Source organism: Eubalaena glacialis, chromosome 8, assembly GCF_028564815.1.
Source record: "Eubalaena glacialis isolate mEubGla1 chromosome 8, mEubGla1.1.hap2.+ XY, whole genome shotgun sequence".
In the NCBI taxonomy this organism is placed as follows: Eukaryota; Metazoa; Chordata; class Mammalia; order Artiodactyla; family Balaenidae; genus Eubalaena; species Eubalaena glacialis.
Window position 1 is genome coordinate 18,171,030 of NC_083723.1, and position 27,003 is coordinate 18,198,032.

Genomic DNA, 27,003 nt, shown 5'->3' on the forward strand with positions numbered 1-27,003 from the left:
AAAGTGAGACTTTCACTAATTTGAATGACAATCTGTAAAGTTCCCGTACTGGTTTTCATTAAATCGCTTTTTCCCAGCTACTTGTATCTTGTAAAACCTAAATCTTAAAAAAAAAAAAAAAAAAAAAAAAAAGCAGCAGCTATTGATCATGGGGACAAAGGGAATCTTAGTTTTACGCAGAAATGCAACCACGTATGAGAACTGCGCAAATGGATGGTCCGCATTTGGCTCAAGTCATCCGACGTCGTTTCACTCGCTTTTTTATTTCCAGGTTGCCAACCCGTTTCCCAAGATTGAGCGATTACAACGATGACAAAAGTCAGTCTCGCACCCTGTCGAAGACTTGGCTCGTTGCCGTTTACTTCTCGGCAATATTAGATTCAACTAGGTCTTGTCCTCTGATTATCTGTGAGGATTGAATTCAACCCCCGACTTTGGGCGCAGGCTATTTTCTCGGGGAAAGTCTAAACATCCTCAAAGGATCAAGAGCTCAGCCATAGAGCCGGAGGAAAACGGAGTCGATGCGTCAGATTAAAGGGGCCCCCCAGACCTATTCCTCACCGCAGCTCTTCAGATTTTAAAGCGAGGGTTAGGAGGACCAGGAGGGACACGAGGGATGGAGGCAAAAGGCTCGATTCTTAATCCGAGCCAGAGACAAAGGTGAGTAACTGCGCGAGGGGGACGGGGAGACGGGCAGAGGGAGGCTCCTTGGTCCCTAGCCGGATGGCGTGACTTCAAGAGGACTCAGAAAACGGGCCAGGACTGGGTAGGATAGGAAGGTGCCAGCGGGGCGGGCGAACCGGCTAATCGCAGAGGTGGCGAGGCTGGGAACGCCCCCTCCCGGCCCCGCCCCACCGCGCCGGGCAGGGAAACGAAAGCCAAGCCGGCGGCCGGGTCACGGGCCGGGGCGGCCCCGCGGCCTCAGGCTTCCCGGGATGGGTGACTCTGAGAAGGGAGCGTGCCTCACGTCCTACCCGCCCCGCCCCCTGCGCGCTGCGCACGCGCGGCCGCGCCCCGCCCCTCGCGTCCCTGCCGGGGCGATGGGGCGGGGACGCGGAGCCAGGGTGAGGAGGCCGCCGGAGTCCCTAGACTGCGAGCGCGCGCACCGCCTCCCCCGCCGCGTCACTGCTCCCAGGCCCGCCCTCCTCTGGTCCCTCCTCCCCGCTCCGTTTCCCCCTCCTCTCACCCTCCCCCTCCGACAGAGCGGTGACTTAAGCAACGGAGCGCGGTGAAGCCCATTTTTCTCCTTCCTCGCAGCCGCGCCGGGCAGCCCGCGGCGCGCGGCCCCTACACTCCGGCCCGAGATGAATGCTGCGGCAGAAGCCGAGTTCAACATCCTCCTGGCCACCGACTCGTACAAGGTAGAAGCTCGGGGCGGGGGCAGGTGACGGAGGAAGAGAGGGCGCGTCGGGGACCAGCGCGAGGCTGCGGGGCAGGGGCGGCCGGGCTGGGGTCGTGGCGCGAGGCGGCCCCGAGGGAAGGCGCGGCGGCGGCGGCGGCGACTAGGGGCAGGTGAGGCTGGCGCCGCAGTGGGGAGGAGGCGGATGGAGGAGGGATGGAGGAGGGATGGAGGGATAGACGGCAGGAGGCGGGGCCTGGGGTTGCGTGGTTGGGGGGGGCGCGGCGAGGGGCTGAGGCGGGCCCGAGCTGGTGCCGCGCGCCCGCTGCCCGGGGCTCGGGGCGGCTCAGCTCGGCTCAGCGGGCCGGCGGCCGGGGTGGCTGGGGCGTCACCGGCCGAGCTCACGTCTTCCGCAGGAGCGCGGCCTTTTGGCCCCGGGCCGGGCTGGGCGAGGGCTCGCCCGAGGAGCGGGTCAGTTAGGTAACGGCCCCTTGGGTTCCACGGTGGAAAGACTGAGCCGGGTTTGAGAAGTGGGGTTTCCCCCGCGGAGCTGAGTCGAGCGCGCTCACCCCTTAGCCGGCAGGTACGCCCCTTCCCGAGGAACGGGTGGGCGAAGCCCTAGCAGGGGTGCCAGAGCAGCCAGCCACGTTCCTCTGCCTGTGGCCCGGGTGCGGAGGACACTTATCTGTCCCTGGTAGCCCTGCTGGATTCCCCCGTCCCACTCCACTGGGCTCCGTTTCAAACTCCTTTGCTCCTGGTGATCACTCACGGTCCTTATCTCTTGTTGGAAAGGCCGATCTGCCCTTATTCCATTAGGACCACTACAAGATTTCTGTGAAAAGGAAAGTGAAACACGAGGTGTTAAATGAACTGTAGTTAACCTTGGAGAACTTGTTGAGAGAGAAGCGACACAACATTCTCTTACTATAGCTATTGGACGCTTGCATGTATAGCTGACCCGTTAATTTTATTTGAAACTCACATTTGTAAAGGGAAGAGTGATTAAAGAGAAATCCGGCAAATATCCTTTCCCCTAGTTTCCAAATTATATGAAATAAACTGGATTATACTTTGCTAACAAGCTTTGTTAGCCAGGACACCTAAAAGATGACATGTCAGACTGGAAACTCCACTTTCGCAGAATAAATTTTCGTTTTTACTTGAGCAGCATGGTAGTTTGGAATATAGTGATTAAAGCATAATATTTTCAGATTTTGGTTTTTGTTGTGGTTTTTGTTGCTTTTTGTTTTTTCTTAAATATTCCAATAAAGTATTTTGGAGAATCCCATTTTACTTAAGTTCTCTGTTGAACTTTTCTTCCCAGCTGGTTTAAGATTCTACTTATGATAATTTAGGTGGGTTATTATTTAAAGTAGAACCAAGTTTCTTTAACAAGTGGTCTTTTAAATGGAATTTTAAAGTGGAAATCTACACAATTGCGAGGATATCGTAGTGCTATCAAGGATATTTTTACTTGTGCTCCTCTGTGGTCTCTTAGTTCAATTATAGTGTTTTGAGTATTTTTAATAGTGATTTTAGAATGGTCTCATGCATAGTTTTCTAGAACTTTATCCTCAACTAAATCTTTAAAATAATTTTCAAATTTTTTAATGTAGTAACTTATTTTATTGAAAATGGGAAATGTAAACGGAGGTTGATTGGTCCAACTTTTAAAAACAAAACAGACGTTTAAAGTATATATTCAGGGCTTCCCTGGTGGCACAGTGGTTAAGAATCCTCCTGCCGATGCAGGGGACATGGGTTCCAGCCCTGGTCCGGGAAGATCCCACGTGCAGTGGAGCAACTAATCCCGTGGGCCACGACTACTGAGCCTGCGCTCTAGAGCCCACGAGCCACAGCTGCTGAAGCCCGTGCGCCTGGAGCCCGTGCTCTGCAGCAAGAGAGGCCACCGCAATAAGAAGCTCGCGCACCGCAACGAAGGCCCAACACAGCCCAAAATAAATAAATACAATAAATAAATTTAAATAAATAGATATTCATTTCTGTAATCTCATACTTTATTATACATAATGATGAACTAAGGAAAGAGGTAAATGTGGTCGTTCTGTTTTTATCCTGGGTTCTTGTTATCAATGAAAAGGACACTTAAGTGTTAACCATTTATATTTTCAAAATGGTTTAAACATTACAAAACAGTGTGTAAGCTTCTTTCGTTTGTAGTTCCTCTAGCCATTATATATAAGGAATGTAAATTGCTTTAACATCAATTTCCTGGGGTGAAAGGTAAGAGTGGTTACCTTAAAGTTTTCTAATCTGCTAGCAAGGCATACTTAACTACACTATCAGAATTTGCATCTATTAAGTTTATTCCTGTCCATTTTCAAGTCAGACTGGTGTATGTTATCCCCTTTCGAATATAAAACCTTTTAAGAAGATTATCATCTTCGTAAGATATTTCATTTCCCTCCCTCCCCCACAAAAAAACCCTCAAGAGGATTCAGTCAGGATATGTTTTATACCAGTGGTTTACAGCAGTACAGTAAAATAAGTAGTGTATTGCACACTCACAATTTAGTCTTTTAAGTTTCATTTTCCTTACACTTTTAGTGGTCCTTATAGCCTGTTTATCATTTTCGGCTTTTTATCTTCTTAGATGAAGAGGAGACAGAAATGGTAATCTTGAGTCTAGATGTGGTGAAATTACACTTTTATTAGGAAATTACATGAGAATGTTACATGCATATCCTTATCAGTACTTGCATACTGTTGGCCAGTTAAAGTAGGGAGCTAACAGCTTTAGATGTATTGGTGGAAGAGAGCAGAATATTGTTGATTTATTTTTTCTAGAACTGAAGCAAGGATAATTGGCTGTCTAGGCACTACAGAAAGGTGTTTTGCAAGTAGATGGGATAGTGTCCAAGCGCATGACAACATGCGGGAATTTTGTTTTCACTTGTATCCTTTCCAGAGGGATCGGGACAATTTGGGCCAAAGGAGAGGCATTGAAGATGCATATTCATTTCTGTAATCTCATACTTTATTATACATATTGGTGAACTAAGGAAATAGGTGAATGTGGTTGTTTCTTCTATTTTTATCCTGGGTTCTTGTTACAAATGAAAAGGACACTGAAGTGTTAACCATTTATGTTTTCAAAATGATTTAAAGGAAAATTATCTACTGTGTTATATTTACATTGTGCTAAGCCAGCTAGAGAAAGGTGTGTTTGGGCTGGCCTTAGCCATTGCAGTGCTTAAAAAGCATTTGGAATGTTTTTTTATAAAAGAGACAGGTCATTTTTTTCACTTATTTCTGGGATAGCCATTGACCAGTTTCTGAATAACCGGATCATTAAAAGATTCATTTCTGTTCCATTCTTCCTTCCCCTCCTATGTAGATAATGTTTGTAACAAACTACAGCAGAGAATCATTTTAACATTTCTGAACATTTTACTTGTTAGCAGATTAAAATGGATGATGTTGTCAATTGAGCCCTAGTTGGAAAAAATAATGTATAGCACAAGAAAGTAATCCCTAAGCAATTTACAGTTTAAACCACATCACACGTTAGTTATGAAATGTGCTGTCCGGTGTGGGTTGCTTCTCAAAAGGTCATTTAAAACTGGTTATCTAGAACTCAGCACATTTTCATGCATTAATTTAATAAATATTGGAGGCCTACTAGATATTATAAAATACGAAAGATGTCCCTTACAATCTAAGATGGGTGAAAGTTGATTTTAGAAAAGTTATAAAAGGCTGTATAATTCATGTATGATGATTAAGCACCCAAGTTAGCTTTTTTTAAAAAAGAGCTTGCTTCCTCATTAGTAGCGGAATAACAAATCTTAATTTGGGGCTTTTTGGAGGAAAAGATTTGGGGATAGATGAGAATCTTATGGGCAAGTTAGTCCTGCCTTGGACTTTTAGCTACGCAGTGTCTTCCTCTGAGCTGGTCTATTTTTCATAGTTGCTTCTCTTTCACCGCTTCTGAACAGGCACTTAAGTATGGTTACAGTGGCAGCCTAAGCCTTGTGAGACATGTGGCCCTGCTGCAGTTTGTATGTCAGAGAGTACCTGTTCATTCTTAGGATAGAGTTTTTCCAGTAAGTTTTATATTCTAAATTATAGGAAAAACCCAGGCAACAGAAATAAAATCCTGTATGTAAATCATGAACATACCTCATAGGAAGATTGGATTAGGTCAGTAATAATTGTAGAGTATCTTGCAAAACAAAAATACCAGAAACTGGTATCCTTTTTGTCAGTTTATGAAATCTCTCTTAAAGGTGTGGCAAAAAAAGGTACAAGTTGCCAGGAACTCTGCCTGATTTAAGGGAAGAGGCAGCATAATGATAATGGCTGGTTTTACAATTTATCCCCTTCACCAAAATAATGTAATCCAAAAATCCTTAAGTTGTATTTTGAAGTTATTATTGCTTCAAAAGCCAAATAGCAATGAATTATTTTCTGGGGCAACAGAAGTCCAGGGCTTGACAAATCTTGAATAATATTGAAAAGAGGAAAGAATCAGTTATGATTTTTGCTGTTTCTGGCACATTACCTTTGAAGAGGCAGAGAGTCTCAGCCAATGTAAGTGCCTCTTACGAGTGCCCTTAGATATTACATAGGTAACATAGCTTAGTTTGTGACTTTGGGTCCGTTATTCCACGTGCTTTTCCATACACATGGTGTTGTTAAAATGTTGGCTTGTGATTATTTCTTAGTGATTAACTGTAAAAGGAGGTTAGTAGTAGTTGCCTTTGGTCATGTGATCCCATTGTGGGAGGAAAGCTCTTGGAAATATTATCACGTCACCCTTATGGGAAGTCTAGAGACACTCAGGAGAAAATTATACTTTGCTCTCACAGAAAGATTCTATGCAACTTAAATATTTCTCATACCTCTCTTGAACTGTTATACAGGGATATCTGGGACTGCAGTTTTTAGAAGCTTATTTTTTCATGAAGTAAATCAACCACATAACTAACTGTGAAGCTAAGTTTTATTAGAAGAGCTACATTTTTCTGTGTGCCTCTGTTCTTTACCACACATATATTTATGTACTGGCAGTACTCTGTTAGTAGCAGGAAGGCTATGCCACTTGAGGAAACATTTTTAAGGGTAATGTTTGCTGAGGATATTATGAGAAATTTGTTTTTTTCTCTTCATCTTATAAGTAATTTTAAATTTATTGTACAACTGTTTTCTCTAGTGATGTAAGTCAAAGCAGTGCTGAAAAACAACATGATTTAAGGGCTCCCTTTTGGCAGGTCACTTTAATTTTGCATATTATGAAACTTTTTGTTAGTGTTTACTTAACATATTTAAAACTAAGCTCTTGATTTCCCTACCCAGTCCTTCCATGGCTTTCCCCATCTCAGTAAATGGCACCATTATTCACTCAGTTGCTCAAGCCAAAAATCTAGGAGACATCCTTAATTCCTTCCCCTCTTTATTCCCAAATCTAATCTATCAGCCTACTTCTCCAAAGACACTGAGCCGGTCTCTCACCTAACCTAGTCTTTGGCAATAGCCTCTTAATGCTCTGTGTCCACTCTGGTCACCCCGTAATCCATTCTCCATCTCTGCCAAGCTGATCCTTGTCAAATGTGAATCAGATCATATTCACTCCAGCTTAAAGCATGCTAATGGCTTCCCACTGCACTTCAGGTAAAATTCAAGCTCCTTGGTAGCATGTGAGCCTTACATGATCTTGTCCCTGCATCTCTCTCTCTCTCTGACCTTACCATGTACCTCCTCCCCATTCTCTAAGCACCAACCACAGTGGTCTTCATTCTCTTCTGTCCCTGAAGTCAAGATATTTCCTATTTCCTCGTCATTTAGATCTTGCTCACATGTTACTATCTCAGAGAAGCCTTCTTGGCCTCCACTTTAGTCTCCCAGGCCCCTTCTGGTCCATCATTTTCTTTTAATTTTTCATAGCATCCATCTAGCTGAAATTATTTTGTTTATGATCTCTCAGCCCTCACTAGCCCTATGAGAGTAAGGACTAGTCAGTCTATTTTACTTCCCCATCCTCAGCATCTGAAACAGTGCCTGATACACAGTTGGTACAGAGTATATATTTGTGAATGCATGAACTATTTATAAAATAATAATTTATTGATTTGTATTTCTGCTATATCATCTCATTTTCTGGTGAAAGTTCCAAGGGGCTCAGGGTGATAAGTTTAGCAGAAAGTAAAATGAAGAGGACAGTAAACCTAGCAGAACTAGAATTATCTATTGGCTGTATTCTTAGAAAATATTTACTAAGAAGCTCTGTTTAAAATTTTTTCGCATTAAAACAATGTGTATATGCCAATATAAATAGATTTGAATAATACTATTTTATTCCTCTTTAAACATATTGGGTGTGAGTAGGTAGTTAATAGTAAATTACGTTTCATAGTTAATTGCCAGAGAGTTTGCCTTTCGTGACTTAGATTCTTTAGCTAAATTCTGAAACAGTTTTCTTAAGTTTCTCCAAAGAAGATTTTAGAAGTCATACTTCATTTCTAATCAAGCCTAGAGAATTTTGTATTTTTAATAACATTTGTTTTCAGGGAGGCATTCTGAATATTTATGCAAGGGTTTTAAGTACCATAATTAAAGAATACAACTGAAGTAAAGCTTTAAAATTATAAACATATTTAATTATTGTCCTGAACAGGAACTGTATTTGTATGATGGAAAATTTTTAATATACTTTTAGACCAAGATGGAGTTAAATAGCTTAGGGACAATTTCCATTCAGCTTTTGACTGCTTGGTCTACTCAGAACATGAAAATAATTCATTTGCCTTCTAATACTTTTAAATCTGATACAGGAAAAATAAATTTATAAAGATGCACCATTAAGTATCTGAACTGTAAAGAAGGTCACACGTAACTGTTGAGACACAGCTATGAATCTGACTTTTTTCAAATTTTACTTCATCGTGGTTGACTTTTCTTCCACCTCACTGCTTATTCCCACTAAGGGAATTGGAGTTATTTAGATTATAAACTGGACATTTTCGTTTTTATATACATCTTGGGTACGTTTTCAAGTGGTGATATCTTTTTCTAATCAGTTTCTTAAGTAGTTAAAGTAGTAGTCATTTATTATTATGGTATCGTTCATATATATACATGTTTTCGCATTTTAGTGAATCGGCTAGTGGACTTAATTGCTCTGGATTCTGTATTAGCTATTTCACTTAGCTACTTCTTAAATCTTAAATTTACACTGGTATCAGTCCCTGGGTTCTGACTTTAAAAAAACTGACATATACTTGTAGATTTTGATGAGGCCTCCGTATACCTTGTAGTATATAGATATGTGTACCTGAGCAAAACAGAAAGTTCCAGCTCTCTTACCTGACTTAGGCAATCAAACCACATATTAACATAAAGATTCACCTGCAAGATTACCTATAAGCTGCATCAGGGTGCTATTTTTGTAGAGTTGCAAGTTGCTTCTATTAGAAAGGAAACATATTTTAAACACTTGTGACTTTTTTTTCTCTCTCTGTATTCGTTTTAGAATTTCTGTGCAAAGCCACAAAGTTTCTTTAGGTTAAAACCAAGTTTTACTAGGATTGAGATTGTGCAGGCAAACAAGGAACACAGTAGTTTTCCTAAACTTGAGATCAGAGCTAAACAGAAAAAATGGTTTATGTTCACAGTGGTCATCCATGAAACTTGGTCTGCAAAGATTTATTCCACCATTACCCTGACTCACCACCCTATCCTTAAGCTTTAAGGCATTATTATTCCTCTTCTTTCAAATGGGAAAACACACACTATTCTTCCAGTTATTTTTTATTGGTAAAATGTTGTAACCATATTAAAATGTAATAAAGTTCACATTATAATGAACACTCGCTTTTTTTTTCTTAAAACAAAAACAGAAAAATTTTCAACAGTGGCTCTTACCCAAATTCATGGAAAAGAAAGTTGTGATAATGCGTCTTCATATCTTTAAATTCATAAGGATTTGATGTTGCATTGGATAGGCATTTATTTCCCAATTCAGAGGTAATTTGAGAAAAAGAAAGATTACAGAACAGGATATTTTTTCCACTGCTGCTGCTATTGCTTTCATCCAGGTTTTCACAGTGTCATTATGAAGACTAGAAGGGGTCATTTTCAGTACCTCATTATACAGATGAAGGAGAGTCGTGAGAAGTCATTGACTATTGACTTGTCAAGAGTTCCACACTTAAATAGTAACAGTACCAAATTCTGCTTTCAGTTCATTCTTTTATGTCATGTGTTTGTCCCCCAGGCAGCTGCTTCTCTTTCCCGAATGAAGGCTGTTCCCCAAGAGTAAATGAGATCTTTCTTGGCATTTTTTTTCCAAGTGTCCATCTTAGAGGCCTTGTACTTCCTTAAGTTCAGTCCGTTTGTTTATAAAATTTAATACTCTCGTGCGGTTTTGAATTTAAGATACTGAACTATTAAAAGTATCTTAATAAGCATGATACTTACTTTTTATTCCTTATAGCCAGGAGAAGAAGCTGATCAACAGCAAATAAGTATAGTTTCTCTGGTTTTAAATAATTTCAGGCTCTTTTTATCATAATTTACATTCTATTCTTCTGGTATTTTCTAATTCAGGTATTTTCTCTTTCATATAGGTTACTCACTATAAACAGTACCCACCCAACACAAGCAAAGTTTATTCCTACTTTGAATGCCGTGAAAAGAAGACAGAAAACTCCAAAATAAGGAAGGTGAAATATGAGGAAACAGTATTTTATGGTTTGCAGTACATTCTTAATAAGTACTTAAAAGGTATTGTTTTTCCTAATATGTTTAAAACACTGCTTTTATATACCTCATCATAGTTTTCCTCCGATATTGTTGTATTATTATTTTAAGTACCTTTTTGAATAGTCTAATTTTGATTTTTTTTTTTTTAATTTATTTTTGGCTGCATCAGGTCTTCATTGCTGCACGCAGGCTTTCTCTGGTTGTGGCGAGCGGGGGCTACTCTTCGTTGCGGTGCGCAGGCTTCTCATTGCGGTGGCTTCTCTTGTTGCGGAGCACGGGCTCTAGGCGCGCTGGCTTCAGTAGTTGTGGCTCGCGGGCTCTAGAGCGCAGGCTCAGTAGTTGTGGCGCACAGGCTTCATTGATCCGTGGCATGTGGGATCTTCCCGGTCCAGGGCTTGAACCCGTGTCCCCTGCCTTGGCAGGCGGGTTCTTAACCACTGTGCCACCAGGGAAGCCCTAGTTTGATATTTATTTAATTACCCTAACTACTTTAGGGGTTCTTTTGGAATTTTTAGAAATATGTTAATTTGAAAGCATTAAATTTTATAATTTGATGTATGTGCTTGGTGTTCTAAATATGACAAAGATTTTCCAAAACTAGTAAGACTGGGAATAAATTTAGAAAAGTGAATAATTTTCTGAGGCTAATCTGGTTTGTTAATAGACTTTAGTCATTAATTCAAAATAAAGGATTTGTTACTGACCTGGGAACTCATTTTGAATTGTGGTAGCAATTATAATTAGAATATGTTTTGCTAGTCAGTTTTACCTTAAAGGCCTGTTTTTCAAAACTACCTGTAACGGTGGACTTAGTCTCAAATGCATTTTTTTTTAGGTTTTTGGCCGCACCCCACGGCATGTGGGATCTTAGTTCCCAGACCAGGGATCGAACCCTTGCGTCCTGCATTGGAAGGCAGAGTCTTAACCACTGGACCACTGGGGAAGTCCCTCAAATGCATTTTAAAGAAGAAAAAAATCCCTGAAATAATTTCTGTGCTTTCTTATTTGAAAGTCCATTTCTAGTCTTATTTTGTAATGGTATTTGGGGGGGGGGGGGGGAAACAGCTCCCAAGGTTTTTATACATTTTGGAAAATTTCATTTCTAACCTTTTCAAATAAAAGTAATCTCAGAATTGAATACAGAATAACTTGAATTTTATGCAGATAATGACGTTTTTCTATAACCTTGGCAATTTTAAGATCAGATAGTTCAGATATGTTATACTATTGAAAATCTACTTGGATATCCAAAGTACTTCACTGCAACAAGATTACCCAAGATATTATAAATGAGTTTACTAGCGATCTTATTTAGAGAAAGTTACCAAAGACTAATGTCACACTTCAATTTTCTACAGCTTAAAAACTTTATAAAATGTTATTTATTATTAATTACAGCTAAAATATATTGTTTGTTATAGGCCAGCATTATTCTAAGTGCTTTAATTCAGATGTCTTAACTCATTGCGTCCTCACAACCACTCTAAAAGTAGGTACTCTACTGTTATCTTCATTTTACAGATAAAGTTAGCTAAAAGTGTATTTGGGTGGCAAAAACTTAGGCATTGTAAAAATTATTGGATTATCAGCCCCAAAGACATCCTTTATGAATAAAGTGAGCAGATTCACCTGGAAAGCCACCTATCAAAAGCTTACTCTCAAATCTGAAGACTGTATAAATTAATAGAGATTTTATAAAAATCTCCCAAAAGTTAATTTATTACTGTGATTTTTTAAAAAATACTATACATGTAATAATCTCTTCTTTTGCAAATTTGCTTTTCAAATAAGAAATTAACATTTATGCTTAGAGCGAGTGGTTAGAAGTGCAAGTTCCTTTTCTGACTCTGCTGTTGATTCTGGGTGAATCATTTAACCTCAGTTCTTGGGGTTTTTTTTGTTTGGTTTGGTTTGGTTTTTTGTTGTTGTTTCTTTTTTATTTATTTATTTTTGGTTGTGTTGGGTCTTCGTTTCTGTGCGAGGGCTTTCTCTAGTTGTGGCGAGCGGGGGCCGCTCTTCATCGTGGTGCGCGGGCCTCTCACTGTCGCGGCCTCTCTTGTTGCGGAGCACAGGCTCCAGACGCGCAGGCTCAGTAGTTGTGGCTCACGGGCCCAGTTGCTCTGCGGCATGTGGGACCTTCCCAGACCAGGGCTCGAACCCGTGTCCCCTGCATTAGCAGGCGGATTCTCAACCACTGCACCACCAGGGAAGCCCAGTTCTTGTTTTTTTAATCCACAGAATGGGCGAAATAGCTAGAGACATTAATCCTATGACAACTCAGCAACTCACAGCATGCCTTTAGAAATGTAAACAAGAGATGTTTATTTTTTTAGGTAAAGTAGTGACCAAAGAGAAGATCCAGGAAGCCAAAGAGGTGTACAAAGAGCATTTCCAAGACGATGTCTTTAACGAAAAGGGATGGAACTACATTCTTGAGGTAAAAAATGGTTTCATGTTTTGACCTATGTATTTTGGTTTTGCTTTTAGTTCAGAATTTCTTGCCATGGAATTTGAATAGAAGATTAGACTATACACAGCACAGGTATTCAAACCTTGAACAACACAGGTTTGAATTGCATGGGTCCACTTACATGTGGAGTTTTGTCAGTAGTAGATACTGCAGTACTACACAATCTGCAGTTGGTTGAATCCGCAGATGCAGAACCACAGATACAGAGGAACCACAGTTAAAGAGGGCTGACCGTAAGTTATACATGGATTTTTGACTGTACAGAGGAGGGTGGGTGCCTCTAACACATGTATTGTACTAGGGTCAACTGTAATTATAACTCTTTTCTGTCTGTGACCCTATAAATATAATGGCTGTTTAGACATTCGTGTGAAAAGTTAATGGTAATGTTTAATATTTTTTTTTCCTGGTAACGCATCATTAGTATCTAAAATCTATAGCATATCTAAGTAATTTGTTGTAATATGTATTACAATTTAAATAACTAGCATTTTTCAGAAAGGTAATTTAATCCTTTCTTTGAAAATACATTATAATTAAGAAAGGGCATGGTTATTTGGCAATTTGAAAATTTAAGCCTATTTTCTGGACTGTACATTATCTAAGAAAATAGATGCTGTGAGTCTGTCACTATGCAGTGCTTCTAGGACATTTCCCTTACTGAATAGTTAGAAGAATGGTTTGGTGCAAATCTATGAAGTTAATTTTCATTCTTTATTGTACTGTAATATTCCTACCTAACATGTTTGGATTCCTTGCTTAAACTTTTGGGCAGCCAAAGACATGGGAATTGAGTCATAAGTGTTGAATGTCCCCTGGTGGTTTTCTCTGTCACAAAGATAGCTTGGGAATGGGATCTGTTGGCATCTTGCTATGTTAAGTGTTCATTATCTTTAAAATGAATGTCTTTTTCATTGTAAACTATCAAACACAAAGTAATTAGAAATACTTTAACTTCCTGCCTATATCGTAATATTGAATTTTACTGTTTGGTAATTATTGGTCTTTGAAGAAGTTGAGTAAGCACGCTGCTAGTTTTCCCATATCTTAAGTAAGGTCAGTAAAATATGTTGGCTAACATATTTTGGTTATGTTGGCTAACTCATTTGGTTGGCACTTAACCCATTTGGTTTGTTGTGAGGATTATAGTTATAGGTAAGTTAAGTGCTATGCTTAGTAATAGAATTCTCAGTGGTCAGGGTGGTAAATCTTTTTATTTTATATTCAGAGAATCTTAGGGATTCATAGATTCCCTAGAGATAATCTTGTGTAACCCCTTTTACAAGCATGGAGTCTGAGACCTTGAGATTCTAAATGACTTGCCCACAGTTTCCTACCTGCTTTTGCATCCAAGCTAGGATTTTAAGGCATTATTCTTTCTGCTCTAACATGATTTTTTTTTATCTAGTTACCTTGTCCCAAATCACATAAATAAACCTTACTAGCCACAAGTTAGCCACAGCTTTTAACTTTAAAAAGGAGGAGGCGTAATTAAATATCTAGTAACATACCATGTAGCCACTATATCCTCAGCCTAATTTGGGGGAGAATTATTGCACTTGGATATTGACTGCCAGAGCTCTAGAAAGTATACTTATGATTGGTCTGTCTACTACCAAAATGGTGTCAGGTCTACTACCAGTGTAGAGAAAACCTATTTAAGATTCTTCTACTGGCAAGGAGTGCTCTCTTTTACTTTGTTTGTTCATTTTGTTGTGCTCTCTAATAGCAGTCCATTATTTTATCTTTCAGTCTTTAGCCTTCCTTTTATGAAAATGACCTACTTAGAAGAAAGATAGTGCTCTTAGAATATGTTGGAATAAGCTCTTGTCTTTTTTTTGGAAAGAATAGGAAAACAACTTTTTTGTTTTGAAATCAGTTTGAAATTCTCTTCAAGTGACAAGTTTTCTTAGCAGAAGTACTTTTACAGCATAAAATTTAAAAATTAATGCTAGTACTAAACTGTTAATCATTTTAGCTAATTTTATTTCAGGAGGATAAGGATATTCTGATCAGATTACTAGCAATATAATAAGATCTACAATTGCAATTTCTATGACAGTAAGTTTAGCTTCTGTAAAATATAAAGAACCTTATTTAAACAGGTAATGGCATACCACCTGTTGAATTAATAATTTCATAATTGTCTCTTACCAGAAATATGATGGGCATCTTCCAATAGAAGTAAAGGCTGTTCCTGAGGGCTCTGTCATTCCCAGAGGAAATGTTCTCTTCACAGTGGAAAACACAGATCCAGAGTGTTACTGGCTTACAAATTGGATTGAGGTGAATTGTTTTGTTTTGTTTTGCTTTTCACTTTTACTTAACATTAGTTGTAGTTGTAAAAACCATTCAACTGGGATTCTAGTTTAAAAAATGCTACCAATAAAGTTATGTAACCTCCTACAATTTACTAAACCTTTCCAGGCCTCAATTTCCTCACCTATAAAATGACAGTTGGACTAAATAATCTTTAAGTTTCCTTCCAGTAAAATCTAGTCTTCTGAGATTTTAAAATCAAATTGTAAAGAATTATTACTGTTAAAGCTCAGTTGGCCTCCATCTTATTTGTTGCAATCCTAAATATATACCATCATAGAGAAAGATTACAAAAACAGCACAGGTGTATTTTTAGTAACTTAAGACATTTTATGGCTATTCTGTTCCAGTTAGACTAAAAGAATTTTGTTCAACTTCTTAGTAACTGTTTTCTTTATTCTTATCTAATCAGTTTAGGGCCTAGACTCTACCACCTGGTATTTCTCATTTAAATATATTCAAGATTCACTGATCGTTTTAATTTCTAATCTCAAAAGGAGAGTACATTATAGACTGTGAGTTTATATTACAAGGCTTTTGTTTGTTTTCCTGGTATCTATACTTAAGCAATCATGTTTTCACAGCCTCATCGCTTTGATATTAATAATCTATATCTTATTAATGTATTGGTTAAACTAATTTGTTGTTCTATTATAAAATAATACATTTGAGGTTCATTTATAAAGACTGGAAAAAGTTTAGAAAAAGTAAGAGGTCAGGAATATTTTTGAAATACATTTTTGCTAAGTCGACAGGAAATTTAAAACTTTCTTTTTAGACTCTGGGTGGGCCATCAACTAATAGTAGCCTAACAGGCTCTGAAACAGTGAACAATTAACTAAAGTAAAGATTTAAAATAGTTTACTGCTATGTCTTAAAACTTTGAATTAACTCATGAACTCAGAGTAAAAGGAAACATATTATTAACAGTCCTCATACTATTTTACTGGCAGATATTTTATTTTGAGGGGAAGGCATTATAAAAAGAGTAGAAGAGTTCTGAACCACATCATCTAGTGTATCCTTTACGTTCAGTGCCAAAAGATCCCAAACAGATAAATCTTATTTTGAAAATCATCATCTGTGAGTCACCTTTCTTCACTTTTTTTTCTTTTTAGTTTTCTGATTGAGGATTTAGTCAATAAGTACTCTTCCCCTGTGTTGAATTGGAGTTTCATAAAGCAGATGTTTAGCAGAGAACTAGTTCCAAGTCTGCCTTGCTTTTCATGTATGTTTTTCTTTATCCTCTTAAGAAAGTGAAAAACACTAGCCTTAAAAAAAATTTTTTTTTAACTACCTGTTTTAATAATTGTTATTTTGGTGTATTTCACTAAAAAAAACCATAAAGTAAAAAAGTTTATATATGGCCATCTTAGCAGTAGTTTGTTAGCAAATATAAAAATATTTTTAGTTTAAAAATTATTAAACATAAAATCCAATATGATACTGTTAGATTTTGAAGAAAAAAAATTCCCCGTTTTCATTTGCTTATTGAGTTTACCTTCTATTCTAATATATATTATTTAAATAATTTCATTCCTTGGTAGGTATTTTTATCTAAGGCACAAAAATATATGTTCTGAAACAATCCCTTCGTGATAGATCCTATGTTTTATAAAGAACTGTGTGTAATCTAAATACCAGGTCTCCGGAAGACGCTTTCTCAGAGTCACTTTGCCTCTTGCGTGGGTTTCTTTGTGGGGTTAGAGGAGGTTCATCTTCCTCTTATCCATCTCCAGCCCAAGTTTACCACCTTATAAATGGAATCTGTTACCAAATCCAACAAACTTGTTATTTAAAAACTTGAGATTTTCTTCAGGAAATCCTTGATTTAAAACGTTTTAAATAACAGTACTAAGTAGTATTCCTTCCAGTTCCCTTTATGTGTAAAGTTTGTGTGTGTGTGTGTGGTTTTTTTTTGGCCGCACTGCACAGCTTGCTGCATCTTAGTTCCCTGACCAGGGATTGAACCCGGGCAGTGAAAGCGCTAAGTCCTAATCACTGGACTGCCAGGGAATTCCCGGTGCAAAGTTATTAATAACATTCTTTGATTCACCGTACACTGAATTTTAAAACCCACTAAAATTATTGAATTGCTTTATCAATTTCAGTATCGGTGCTAGAAGAAACCTTAGTCCTCAAATCAGATTTCAAAACATGTTTAAGAGAGCCTAAGTGTTCTTCAGAGGTGTCTCAGACTTATGAGGGGCTGAAGAATGAGCATATTGGGCTAAACTTAACCGTTTCTTCCAACCAAAAAAACAAAACACTACCTTTTTGTTGTTAAAAAGAAAAGATGACTTTAAAACTATTACATTGATCAAATGCCCTCATTTCAGAGATGAGGAAATTGAGCCCTGAGAGGTGAATGGGCTAGTTAACAGTGTAGGTCCAGTCCCGTTTCTACTATACCACACCATTTCTTATTCTTTAAAATTCCTTATCCTGCACAGTAACGTTATAATGAACACTTCTTAAATAAAACTTGTAGGTTCATTTACTTTAGTCTTAGTTTTCAGCTAAAAATTTTATCTTGATTTGTGTGGGCAAATTGCTGTTTTACAGAAGTTTCCAACAAGGCCACTTTGTTAGACCTTGGATTAACCCAAACTAACTTGCCTTTTTTTCCCTTGCTTACACCTACAGTGATCTTTTTTAAAGGGGAGTGATTTTATTAAGAGTATAATTTAAGCTGATTTTGTTGGACTATGAAAAGGAAATGGTGATGTGAAGGATCACTGTGTCTCATAGTTATTTCTCTCCTTCCCTGGCATTTTTCGAGGGGTAAGGTCAATCTTCTACCTTTATAACTCAACTAGAGTTTTTCACATTATGTTTTCTATCTTTCTCATACTCCTAGATAATATCAGTCTAAGTCAAATTGAAAATGTGAGAGTTGATTGAATTAAATTCAGCAAATGAGTATTGATTACAGTTATATACCCAGAAAATCCTGGGCACAGAAATTAGAGTAAGATATGTCTTACTTAAGGGCCTTTGGAGGAGGAGCAATTTATTCTTAACTAACCACTAATATAAGTAAGAATGCTGAATTGGTAGCAAAAATAGGGAATTCTGTCTAAGAAATCATGAAGTGGAAAATAAGCTTTTAATAAGGGACAGGAAGAGCTGAGGTAGTCTTAGAATGGCAAGTAGCCCAAGGGAGACTATAGCATAAAAGTGGAAAATATCGTAAGGGATAAATCTTTAGATGGTAAACAAGGCAAGACTGTAAAAGCCCTCAAATTTCAACACGAATTGGCCTTCTTACTCTGGACAATAGATAGCCATTAAAGGATTTTAAGGAATGACAAAACCTGAATAAAACTCCTAACTTTAGAAGGATAACCAGTGGCAGTATAAAGAGTAAGTCAGAGAAGCTCAAAATTAGAAGTAGTATAATCATGGGCAGTGGCAGTGGAATCACTGAAATTACGAAAGAATAATTTCAGGAGCAGAATGCTTAGATAGAGGTGATTTGTCACAGAGTTCAAGTTAGGAGTTGCGTCAGTTTTCTACTGTTATGTAACAAACTACCCCAAGATAAAACAACTGCTATTTCTCATGATTCTGTGGTTGACTGGATGGTTCTCTGCTGGTCTTGCTTGGACTTACATGAGTCTGCATTCAGCTGAGGGTTCAGCTCGGATGAAACAGTCAGAAATGGCCTCACTCCCATGTCTGGGCCTCAGCTCAGGTAACTGGGACTGCTGGACCTCTTTTCATGATTTAGGCTTCTTTATAACACAGCAGTCTCGAGGTTCTAAGAAAATGAGAGTAGAAGCTATAAGACCTCTTGAAAGAGAAGCTTGGAAGTCATAAACATGGCTTCTGCTACATTCTGTTGGTCAAAAGCAAATCAAAAGGACAGCTCGGAATCAAGGGATGAAGAGAGAGATTCCATCTCTTGATGGGAGGAGCTGTAAAGAATTTGGAGCCATAGTTAATCAATCATAGGAATCTAATGCTGCAGTTTTTCTTAGGTGACTGAGTTGGGAAGTCCAAGGTTAAATAATCTTTTTGTTTGTTTTTACTTATTTTATTTATTGGTCACTTAGCTGGTATTCAGTAAAAGATTGTTTTGTAAAATTTAATTAAGGAAGTATAGCTTTTTGAGTGAGCACAGACATTGTTGTCATCTTAGCAGCTCTTTCTAAAACAAATTTGAAGCTGCTTGTAATAGCAGACTATCTGGTTTACAAAATAAAAGATAGAAAATTATGATCCTAGAATGGAGGAGTGAATTCCTAAGCCATAATAATTAGTATAGTTGCTGTGATTAAGCATCAGACTTTCTTTGGAGTTTCCTGGCAGCCAAGGGAAAAAAGGGAAACCAAGGGACGGTTCTTAGCAGAAAGTAGGAACCCAGCAATTCTTTCATTTCCTCATTTGGGAACCTGTGTAATAGGAACTGAGTTATAAAATAGACAGCGACCTCACAAGTTTATAGCATATGCAGAAATGTTTCATGTGGCTCTCATACTGACTTTTGATAAAAGCCAAGGACATAAAGCATAGCTCAATAAATAGAATTGTCTAGTGCTATGCAAACATACCTCAAGTACATAACCTACCAGTAGTCATGTTAGATCCAAGGAAAAATTAGATCCAGTACTACCTAGAGGAGTAAATAAATAACTTCTTTAGATGTAGACTATTCAAGGTGTAGTCCAAGGACCAGTGCTGGTCCATGAACTCTTTGATGCAGGTCCACATTAAATACAGAAATCAAGGATAAGCATTTAGAAACTTTTATGGCAATTGCCTCAACATCCAAGTGTGAGTATATTTTATAAAACTATTGGTCCACAATAGATTGAAAATAAAAAAATACATTGGTCCTTCATCACAGATAGTCTTTCTAAATATTATTTGCTTCTTTGGAGCTTTGGATGGAAAATAGGTAATTTGACATTCTCTACTGTTCAGGACCGAGTTTGCTTATCCTTTGTGTAGCGGATTTCAGAACTGAGCTCGGCACTGCATCTGAAATGCATGTGGTAGGCGTCCTGCCATACAGTTGAAATGTCCAATTGGTATTTCTAGTAGTATGGAAGTCCAGGACATACCTCCAGAGAAGGCTAGGATTTTCCTCAGAAAGAACCCAATTTTTTATGTATTAATGTTTGTGGTTGATTTTATTACTACAGACTATTCTTGTTCAGTCCTGGTATCCAATCACAGTGGCCACAAATTCTAGAGAGCAGAAGAAAATATTGGCCAAATATTTGTTAGAAACGTCTGGTAACTTAGATGGTCTGGAGTACAAGTTACATGATTTTGGCTACAGAGGAGTCTCTTCCCAAGAGGTAAGAAACTGAAGTGAACCTCAATTAATAAAATGTGGATTGTCAGTTAGGTTACAGTTACCACTGTAAAGTTTTTGGGAAGTTACTGGGATTGATCTTCCTTCTAAGTAGGCCACATTTTGAAATTCCAGAGATTCAGTCAGAGATATACATTAAATACCTAAGATGTGTTAGCCTCTTTTAGAAATACCTGAAATACAGCCTTCAGTAAACATCCTTGTCCTTTATGTATTGGATGGATGGATGGACAGATGGATAAACAGGTAAAATAAATATTAGCAGATGTCAGATAATGCTACAGGGAAGCCAAGGCAGAGTAAGGGAAAAGGAGGTGATGGGAAGTGGGGGTGGATCACTATTAAATAGGTCTCTTTGAGGAGGTAACAGTTGAATCCTTAAATATTTAGGAAAAACTGGATCTTTGTCATAAGAAACTGTTATCTCTGATAATAGTTAAATATCTCTTTAACTGAAGACAATAATTGCTTTGGGGGCTATGCTCTATACCTCAAGTATGGGTCTTTTCTTTTTTTGGATTTTGGTTTATGGTTTATTTTCCAGACTGCTGGCATAGGAGCATCTGCTCATTTGGTTAACTTCAAAGGAACAGATACAGTAGCAGGAATTGCTTTAATTAAAAAATACTATGGAACGAAAGATCCTGTTCCAGGCTATTCTGTTCCAGCGGCAGAACACAGGTAAAGTTCTGTTTTCATCCTCCTGTTATCTAACCTTGGTTTTCTATAACTAAATTTTTTCATTCTTGTAACTCAGTGATGTTTTGTTTAACTACAGAGCCAAGTAGTACAGTAAATCTTCATGAATTTAAGCAATACTAATTCAGTATTTACACTCTGTATAAAGACTGGTCTCGGGGAGGTAGAGAACTTTTAACTGTCCTAATAGAAACAATTTAGGAGCTTTTTTCCAACTCATATATATATTGCTCTATAGGTTTTATTTTAAGGATTTTTTTAGCTTCTCTATTGCCGTGTGCAGATAGGTTGTATTCATTAAGTCTAGAAGCACTCACTGTGAAGCCTGGTCAGTGTTTTCCCTTTCCCTGCTTTCTACATGACTTCACTTGTCTTTGTTCTGGAAGTTATCTTCTGCACCGAGTACCCTCAATTGTAGATGAGCAAGTTAGCCCTTTTGATGAAAGGAAGAGTATTCAGAGTCTTCTTACGCTTCCTTATCTGATTTTACTAAAGCATCTCAAGTTAAACTAGAAGACAATTATAATCTAGGCTACAGCTGCTCTGGTCCTAGAGTTAATTTTATTGAAAGTTAGTGGAGTTTTTAAAATGTATGCCAAAGCTTATTTCTGGTTTTATAACACAAATTATTTAATGTAATTAGTTCGGGGCAGTTTATTAAATTCTACTCATACTTGAATATTGCAGGGTGCTAAAACCAGCAGTGAATAAAGCTGAGCTTGGATCCCAGGCAGTCTCCTGGGTGCTACAAGGGATAGAAAGATATAAAGGATTAATCCTATCTTTTGGATTGAAAATAGTACACTAGCAGCCTTGTGCTCTGTTAAGTGCTTTTAAAGAGGCACAATTAAAGTGCTCTAGCAGTGCAAAGGAAGGAAGGGAGGGTCATGTTCCACTGGTAGGGTTGGATCAAGAAAGGTTTTATGGAGATGGTATGCAAATCTTGACTTCTTGAATGATTGGTGAAATTTAATGGCAGACATTAGGAGATTATTCATTGTCTAAGTATTTATTACATGCCTACCATGTGTTAAGCATTGTCCTGAAAGAGCAAGAATGAAAGAGGCAGGTATGGATGTGTTTAGGGAATAAGGGCTGAAATGTATTTTGTAGGGAGATTTTGTAGGGAATGTAGGGTAGAGTGGAAAGACAGGTTAGTAAACGCCCTCAAATTTATTTTGATATTGGATGTTAACTATTTGCTCATCATGCTAGATTATTCTAATTCCATTTTCAAATGGGAGTGGGCGTTGAAGCTTTTGAGCAAATAAGTGATGTCATCAGAGAAATACTGTAGAAAGATTACTTTAATAGTGGGCTCTCTTATGAATTGAAAAATAGAGAGAAATGAAACGTTAGGAAGCTGTTGCAATAATTTTGAGAGATGACGAGGTTCAGAACCAAGTGGCTAAATAAATGGAAAGAAGGGGGTAAACATGAGCATTGGCTTGGGAGATGAAATTGCTGGAGCGTGATGATTTGAATTGGGGCTCAGTAGAGGGTAGATTCAGCTAACATTTATTAGCATTGCTTTATTAGTAGGGACTTGAGTACTTTCACATATAAGTTTCAAGACTGGTGAAACTGGAAAAATAAGAGTGACATTAACAGACCAGGATTTTAGGGCTGCAGTATTTTTATTTTTGGTCTTGGATATATGTACACCTTTTAAAAAGCTTCTTGTAGTACCCATATATTAGACTCTTCATTGATGCTTTTGTTTCAAAGTAATAACATGAGTATGATACTATACATCTGAGAATAAAGATGATATCTTCTTTAGGGCTTTCATGTTAAAACAGGTTGAAAATCTATTGTATTTTTATAGTCTTGAAATACTTACTACATCTGCAAATTTGACTCCTTAATGTGTCAGGTGTTCTTAAATAGACAAGTCGTTTAAACAACAGCAAAGTATAGTGAAAAGAGCTCTAGACTGAAACTTGGGAAATCTGAGTGACCTTACAGCTGACATATACTGGGTGGCCTTGGGCAAGTCATTTATCTCTCTGTTCTTCAGTTCCTCCATCCAACCCAACAAAAGGAGGAGCTAAAATTTTACATCTCCTACATCAGGTGGTCATTGAGGGAAAATGAACTAACATCCAAGAGAACTTTAAAATAAGAAAACGCTAAAATTTAGAACATTGTCATTATTGTTATACATATTTTTTAAAGAATATATATGAATCTGGACTTAAAAATATTCAATTACATAACTCTTCCTCAAACTTTGGAAAGGTATCAAGTTAAATTTGATGCTGGAAATTGGAACAGTAGCATAAGTAGAATTCATTGAACAAATATTTATGATCTCCATATACCAAATATTATACTAGATGTTATTATGATTAGATTATGTGGAGGGTGCTATGGGAAATGTCTGTGGGAAGATGAGGTGAAGAAACTCATTTTCCTCCCTAACAAACAAAATGGATCTGTAGTCCAGAAAAAAAAAACCTGGGCTAAGGTACATATTTTGGAAACTCTCACTACAAAGGTATTTTTTAAAAGCTTTGAGTGTTTTTCACATAGGGAGGTGTAGAGAGAGACCAGTGCCCCAGGTCATATTGAGAAAGGAGAGCATCTAGGGGAAACTGAAGAGGACCCATAGAAGTATGGGGAAAAAATCAAAACGTGGGATATGTCATTGAAGTCATTGGGAAAGAAAGCTTCAGGAAAGTTCACATGCCAAAGAGAAAGCAAGTAAGATAAAGACTAAAAATGAATCATTAAGTTTGCTAGATGTGATACACACAAATAGCAGAGTTAGTTGACTGTATTGATACAATGCTAGTAAAAAATAAGTGCATAAACAGTGACCTCTAACTCTAAGAGTTTGTTCTTACATTGCAAAGCTCTCCAGTGTTGGTACTCTTTGAGCTTAATTCTCTCCCTTATAAAGGGGACCATAGCAATTCTTGATATGAAGGAAGGGGCTTCTCTTTATCCATTTCTCAGTTTTCCCTTTAGCCTGCAGATACTTGCATTGAGTGGAGAGCTGGCATCATAGCTACTTTGTTCACTGTAAAATGAGTTTTATATAAATATGCTATCTCTCCATTTCAGACGAGAGTAGTTCTGGGTAGCTAAGTCTTTATACCCCTGAAATGTGCATGCTCTGCCATCCCCAGCATAAGAAAAGTTGTTTACTTCAGTCCTTTAGAAAAAAAATAAGAATAAAACAACAATTTCAAAAATAAATTAGTATGACTTTTCAAACAGTTTTGAGATAATCTCATATCTGCATGGGGTTAAATGAATGGGTTGTTTTACTTTCCATCATTTTACTTCGGAAAATGGGGTAGAGGCAAAGAGTAGCAAATTAGGGAGAAAGAAAAATTACTTGGCATGAGAAAATGGTAACAATTCTAAAATTCATTATGAAGTTTTCTTTAAGAATTTTAACTAATATATAATATAAATAATTTTTAACCAGCAAGTACTTAGGTTACATGTCATTAATCTGTTCAAAAAGAACCACCATTATTGAGGACAGTGTAAAAATCACTATAATCATTCTTGCCTAATAGAAACTCACACGCTTTATTTCCCATCTTAATTATGTTTTGCTGAAACTAAATATTATAATTCTTATTCCCGGAGCATATATTAAGTACTAGTGGATAATCTGTAAGTGAAATAAATGACTACCTGTTGCTGGCCAATTGAAGATATAACAGGTAAAGAGTTAGTTGACTATATCTATGCATGGTATAGTATAAATAATTGCCTAAGTAATTGCTTTTAAGTGTAAGATTTTGAAATGTAAGAAAGATAAAATGTGTCCCTACTATTATTGGTATATGGTTTTGAAAATGCACAGAAGGGAGCCAAGTGCTTGCATGGCCTAGCAGAATAGCGGGAGTATGTGTTCATTCCTTCTAACATCTCAGTGTAACGTAGAAAGTGTCTGCAGCAGGTACTTTTTAGCTCACTCATTGTAAATGGGTAGGTTCAGGAATACTAAAAAAGAAAATAACGTAGTTTATAGTTGGTTGAACATGACTTAAGAGTTTAAATAACTACTGGAGACGAATGAGATTACTTATAGTCTTAAAAATTGGCCAAGGAGTGGTTTGGCTCAGATATTCAATTAACCTTTTGATGTGCATTTATTAAACTAAATCACTCACCTTCTCTGCAGTGTTGAAGGTGTAGTATAGTAAACATGAGATATGATTCAGGAACATATAATGTGTCTGCCTAAGTAAATCTGTATTTTCATTTTGTTTTCTAGTACCATAACAGCTTGGGGGAAGGACCATGAAAAAGATGCTTTTGAACATATAGTAACACAGTTTTCATCAGTGCCTGTATCTGTGGTCAGCGATAGCTATGACATTTATAATGCGTGTGAGAAAATCTGGGGTGAAGATCTAAGACATTTAATAGTATCAAGAAGTACAGAGGCACCACTCATAATCAGACCTGATTCTGGAAATCCTCTTGACACTGTATTAAAGGTAAATTTTAATACGTAAGTTGACTATTAAAGTGCCTATAGACCAGCTGCATCGACACTACTTTTAATTTCATTTATACACACACCATTTCAGAACTCTCTGGACCAGTCCCCTTATTTTAGAGTTGCAACCCAGAGAGTAATAGATTTGCCCAAGGTCACGCATTAATAACAGAGAAAGGATATATACTGTCAAAGAAACAGTTAAGTACTGTTGAATGGATATTTTCTTTTCTTTTTACCTTCAAAATTAATTAATAGTGTTACCATTTTAACCAGTCCTGTGATTTGGTTACCAAGTTTGTGGTTTCTTTTCTTTTTCCTTTATCATTGCCGTACCTTTGAAGGTTTTAGTGCAAAAGAAATATGTGCAATGTAATGTGGAATAAAAATAATTTGAAAATAGTTTTCAAGTAGAGATTCTTTGGAGATACTATTGATTGTCAATGTAGCCGTGTTGCATTTTTTTAGTGTTTAGGACTTGGCTTACCTTCTTTGAAAAGCACTAATAAGAGCAGGTTATTGATGCTTACTACTAGAAAAATATAGTGCTATGTGTGCTTTGCTTTAGCTGTGTCATTATTTAATCTCTATGAAAACCCTATGAATGATCAATATTACAATCTCTTTTTTATAGACAAAGAAACCAGCTTAGAGAGGTTAAAATAAACTTGCTCAAGGTCACACGACATGTAAAATAGGCCAAGTATCCAACGTAGGTCTTTGTGGCTATCACCTTCCCTCTTTACCACAGTTTCCCAGCTGATGATTAGGTGATGAATTACCCCTTAAGAAAGCAGGGTGTAGAATCAAGGAGGTCTTTTCCTATCCTGTTAAGTAAATAGGCCAGAAGGTCTGATCTTAGCCTGAAATATGAACAGATTTGGTTTTAGCAAACTGAACAGGTTGCATGTTTTTCCTGTTACTGAATAAAAATATACAAACCTAGTTTCAAGAATCAACAAAGTTATCAGTATGGAATGTTTTCATTGTTAGAATTTTAAACCAATTTATTTAGGAAAAGGGAGTGATTGTTGGGTAGATCTTTGGAATCTCTGACCAAGCTTTCTGAGAAATTTTCAGTCAGTGTTGAGGTATTTCAGCTGCTCCCAAACTTGCAGTAGTTAATGAATGAGTGGGACAGCTTGGCATATTAAGCAATTTGGTTTAAAAAAATGGGTGTCATCATTAAGTGAGAAGCACCTCAGAGAAACCATGGGTTATATATGCTTCATTTCCAGCTTTATCTGCATATCATGATTTCTCTGAACTTTGTAATTCAGGTGGATTCGTGTTTGAGTTATATCAGACAAATTAAATTATTGGGCACAAGCAGAAAAAAATCCAAATCAAAAGTATAATCGTGTTTTTTAAATGATGTTTTATATACCTTTGAAAAATATCATATTTACCACTGTAAGCTCCTAATGTTAAAGGGTTTTTTTTTCCTGAATCTAATTTGAAAAATGTGAGGGAAAACTACTTGTGTTCTGAGCCACTTTACAGTATAAGTTTACTTGGTAGAAAATTGCACGCCTGTTTCTAACATAATCAAAAGGAATTGAGACAAAATTTTAGAAGGCTTATACATAATATTGTAAAATTTAATGTGATTAATTTTTATATTCTCGACCTTGCTTTGCTAACAATCTTTGTTTTTT

The 27,003-nt window shown here is 37.4% G+C and overlaps 1 protein-coding gene across 1 annotated transcript in view; it reads left to right on the forward strand.

The window, feature by feature from the left end:
- Positions 1-1,164: 1,164 nt before the first annotated feature.
- NAMPT (nicotinamide phosphoribosyltransferase) overlaps positions 1,165-27,003 on the forward strand; it is a 37,534-nt gene continuing 11,695 nt past the window's right edge. The window contains exons 1-7 of the mRNA XM_061197604.1: positions 1,165-1,361; positions 9,928-10,084; positions 12,397-12,500; positions 14,691-14,819; positions 20,003-20,161; positions 20,723-20,859; positions 25,118-25,343. Coding sequence (XP_061053587.1) covers positions 1,305-1,361; positions 9,928-10,084; positions 12,397-12,500; positions 14,691-14,819; positions 20,003-20,161; positions 20,723-20,859; positions 25,118-25,343 — 969 coding nt within the window. The 5' untranslated portion in view covers positions 1,165-1,304. The remainder of the gene's footprint in view (positions 1,362-9,927; positions 10,085-12,396; positions 12,501-14,690; positions 14,820-20,002; positions 20,162-20,722; positions 20,860-25,117; positions 25,344-27,003) is intronic.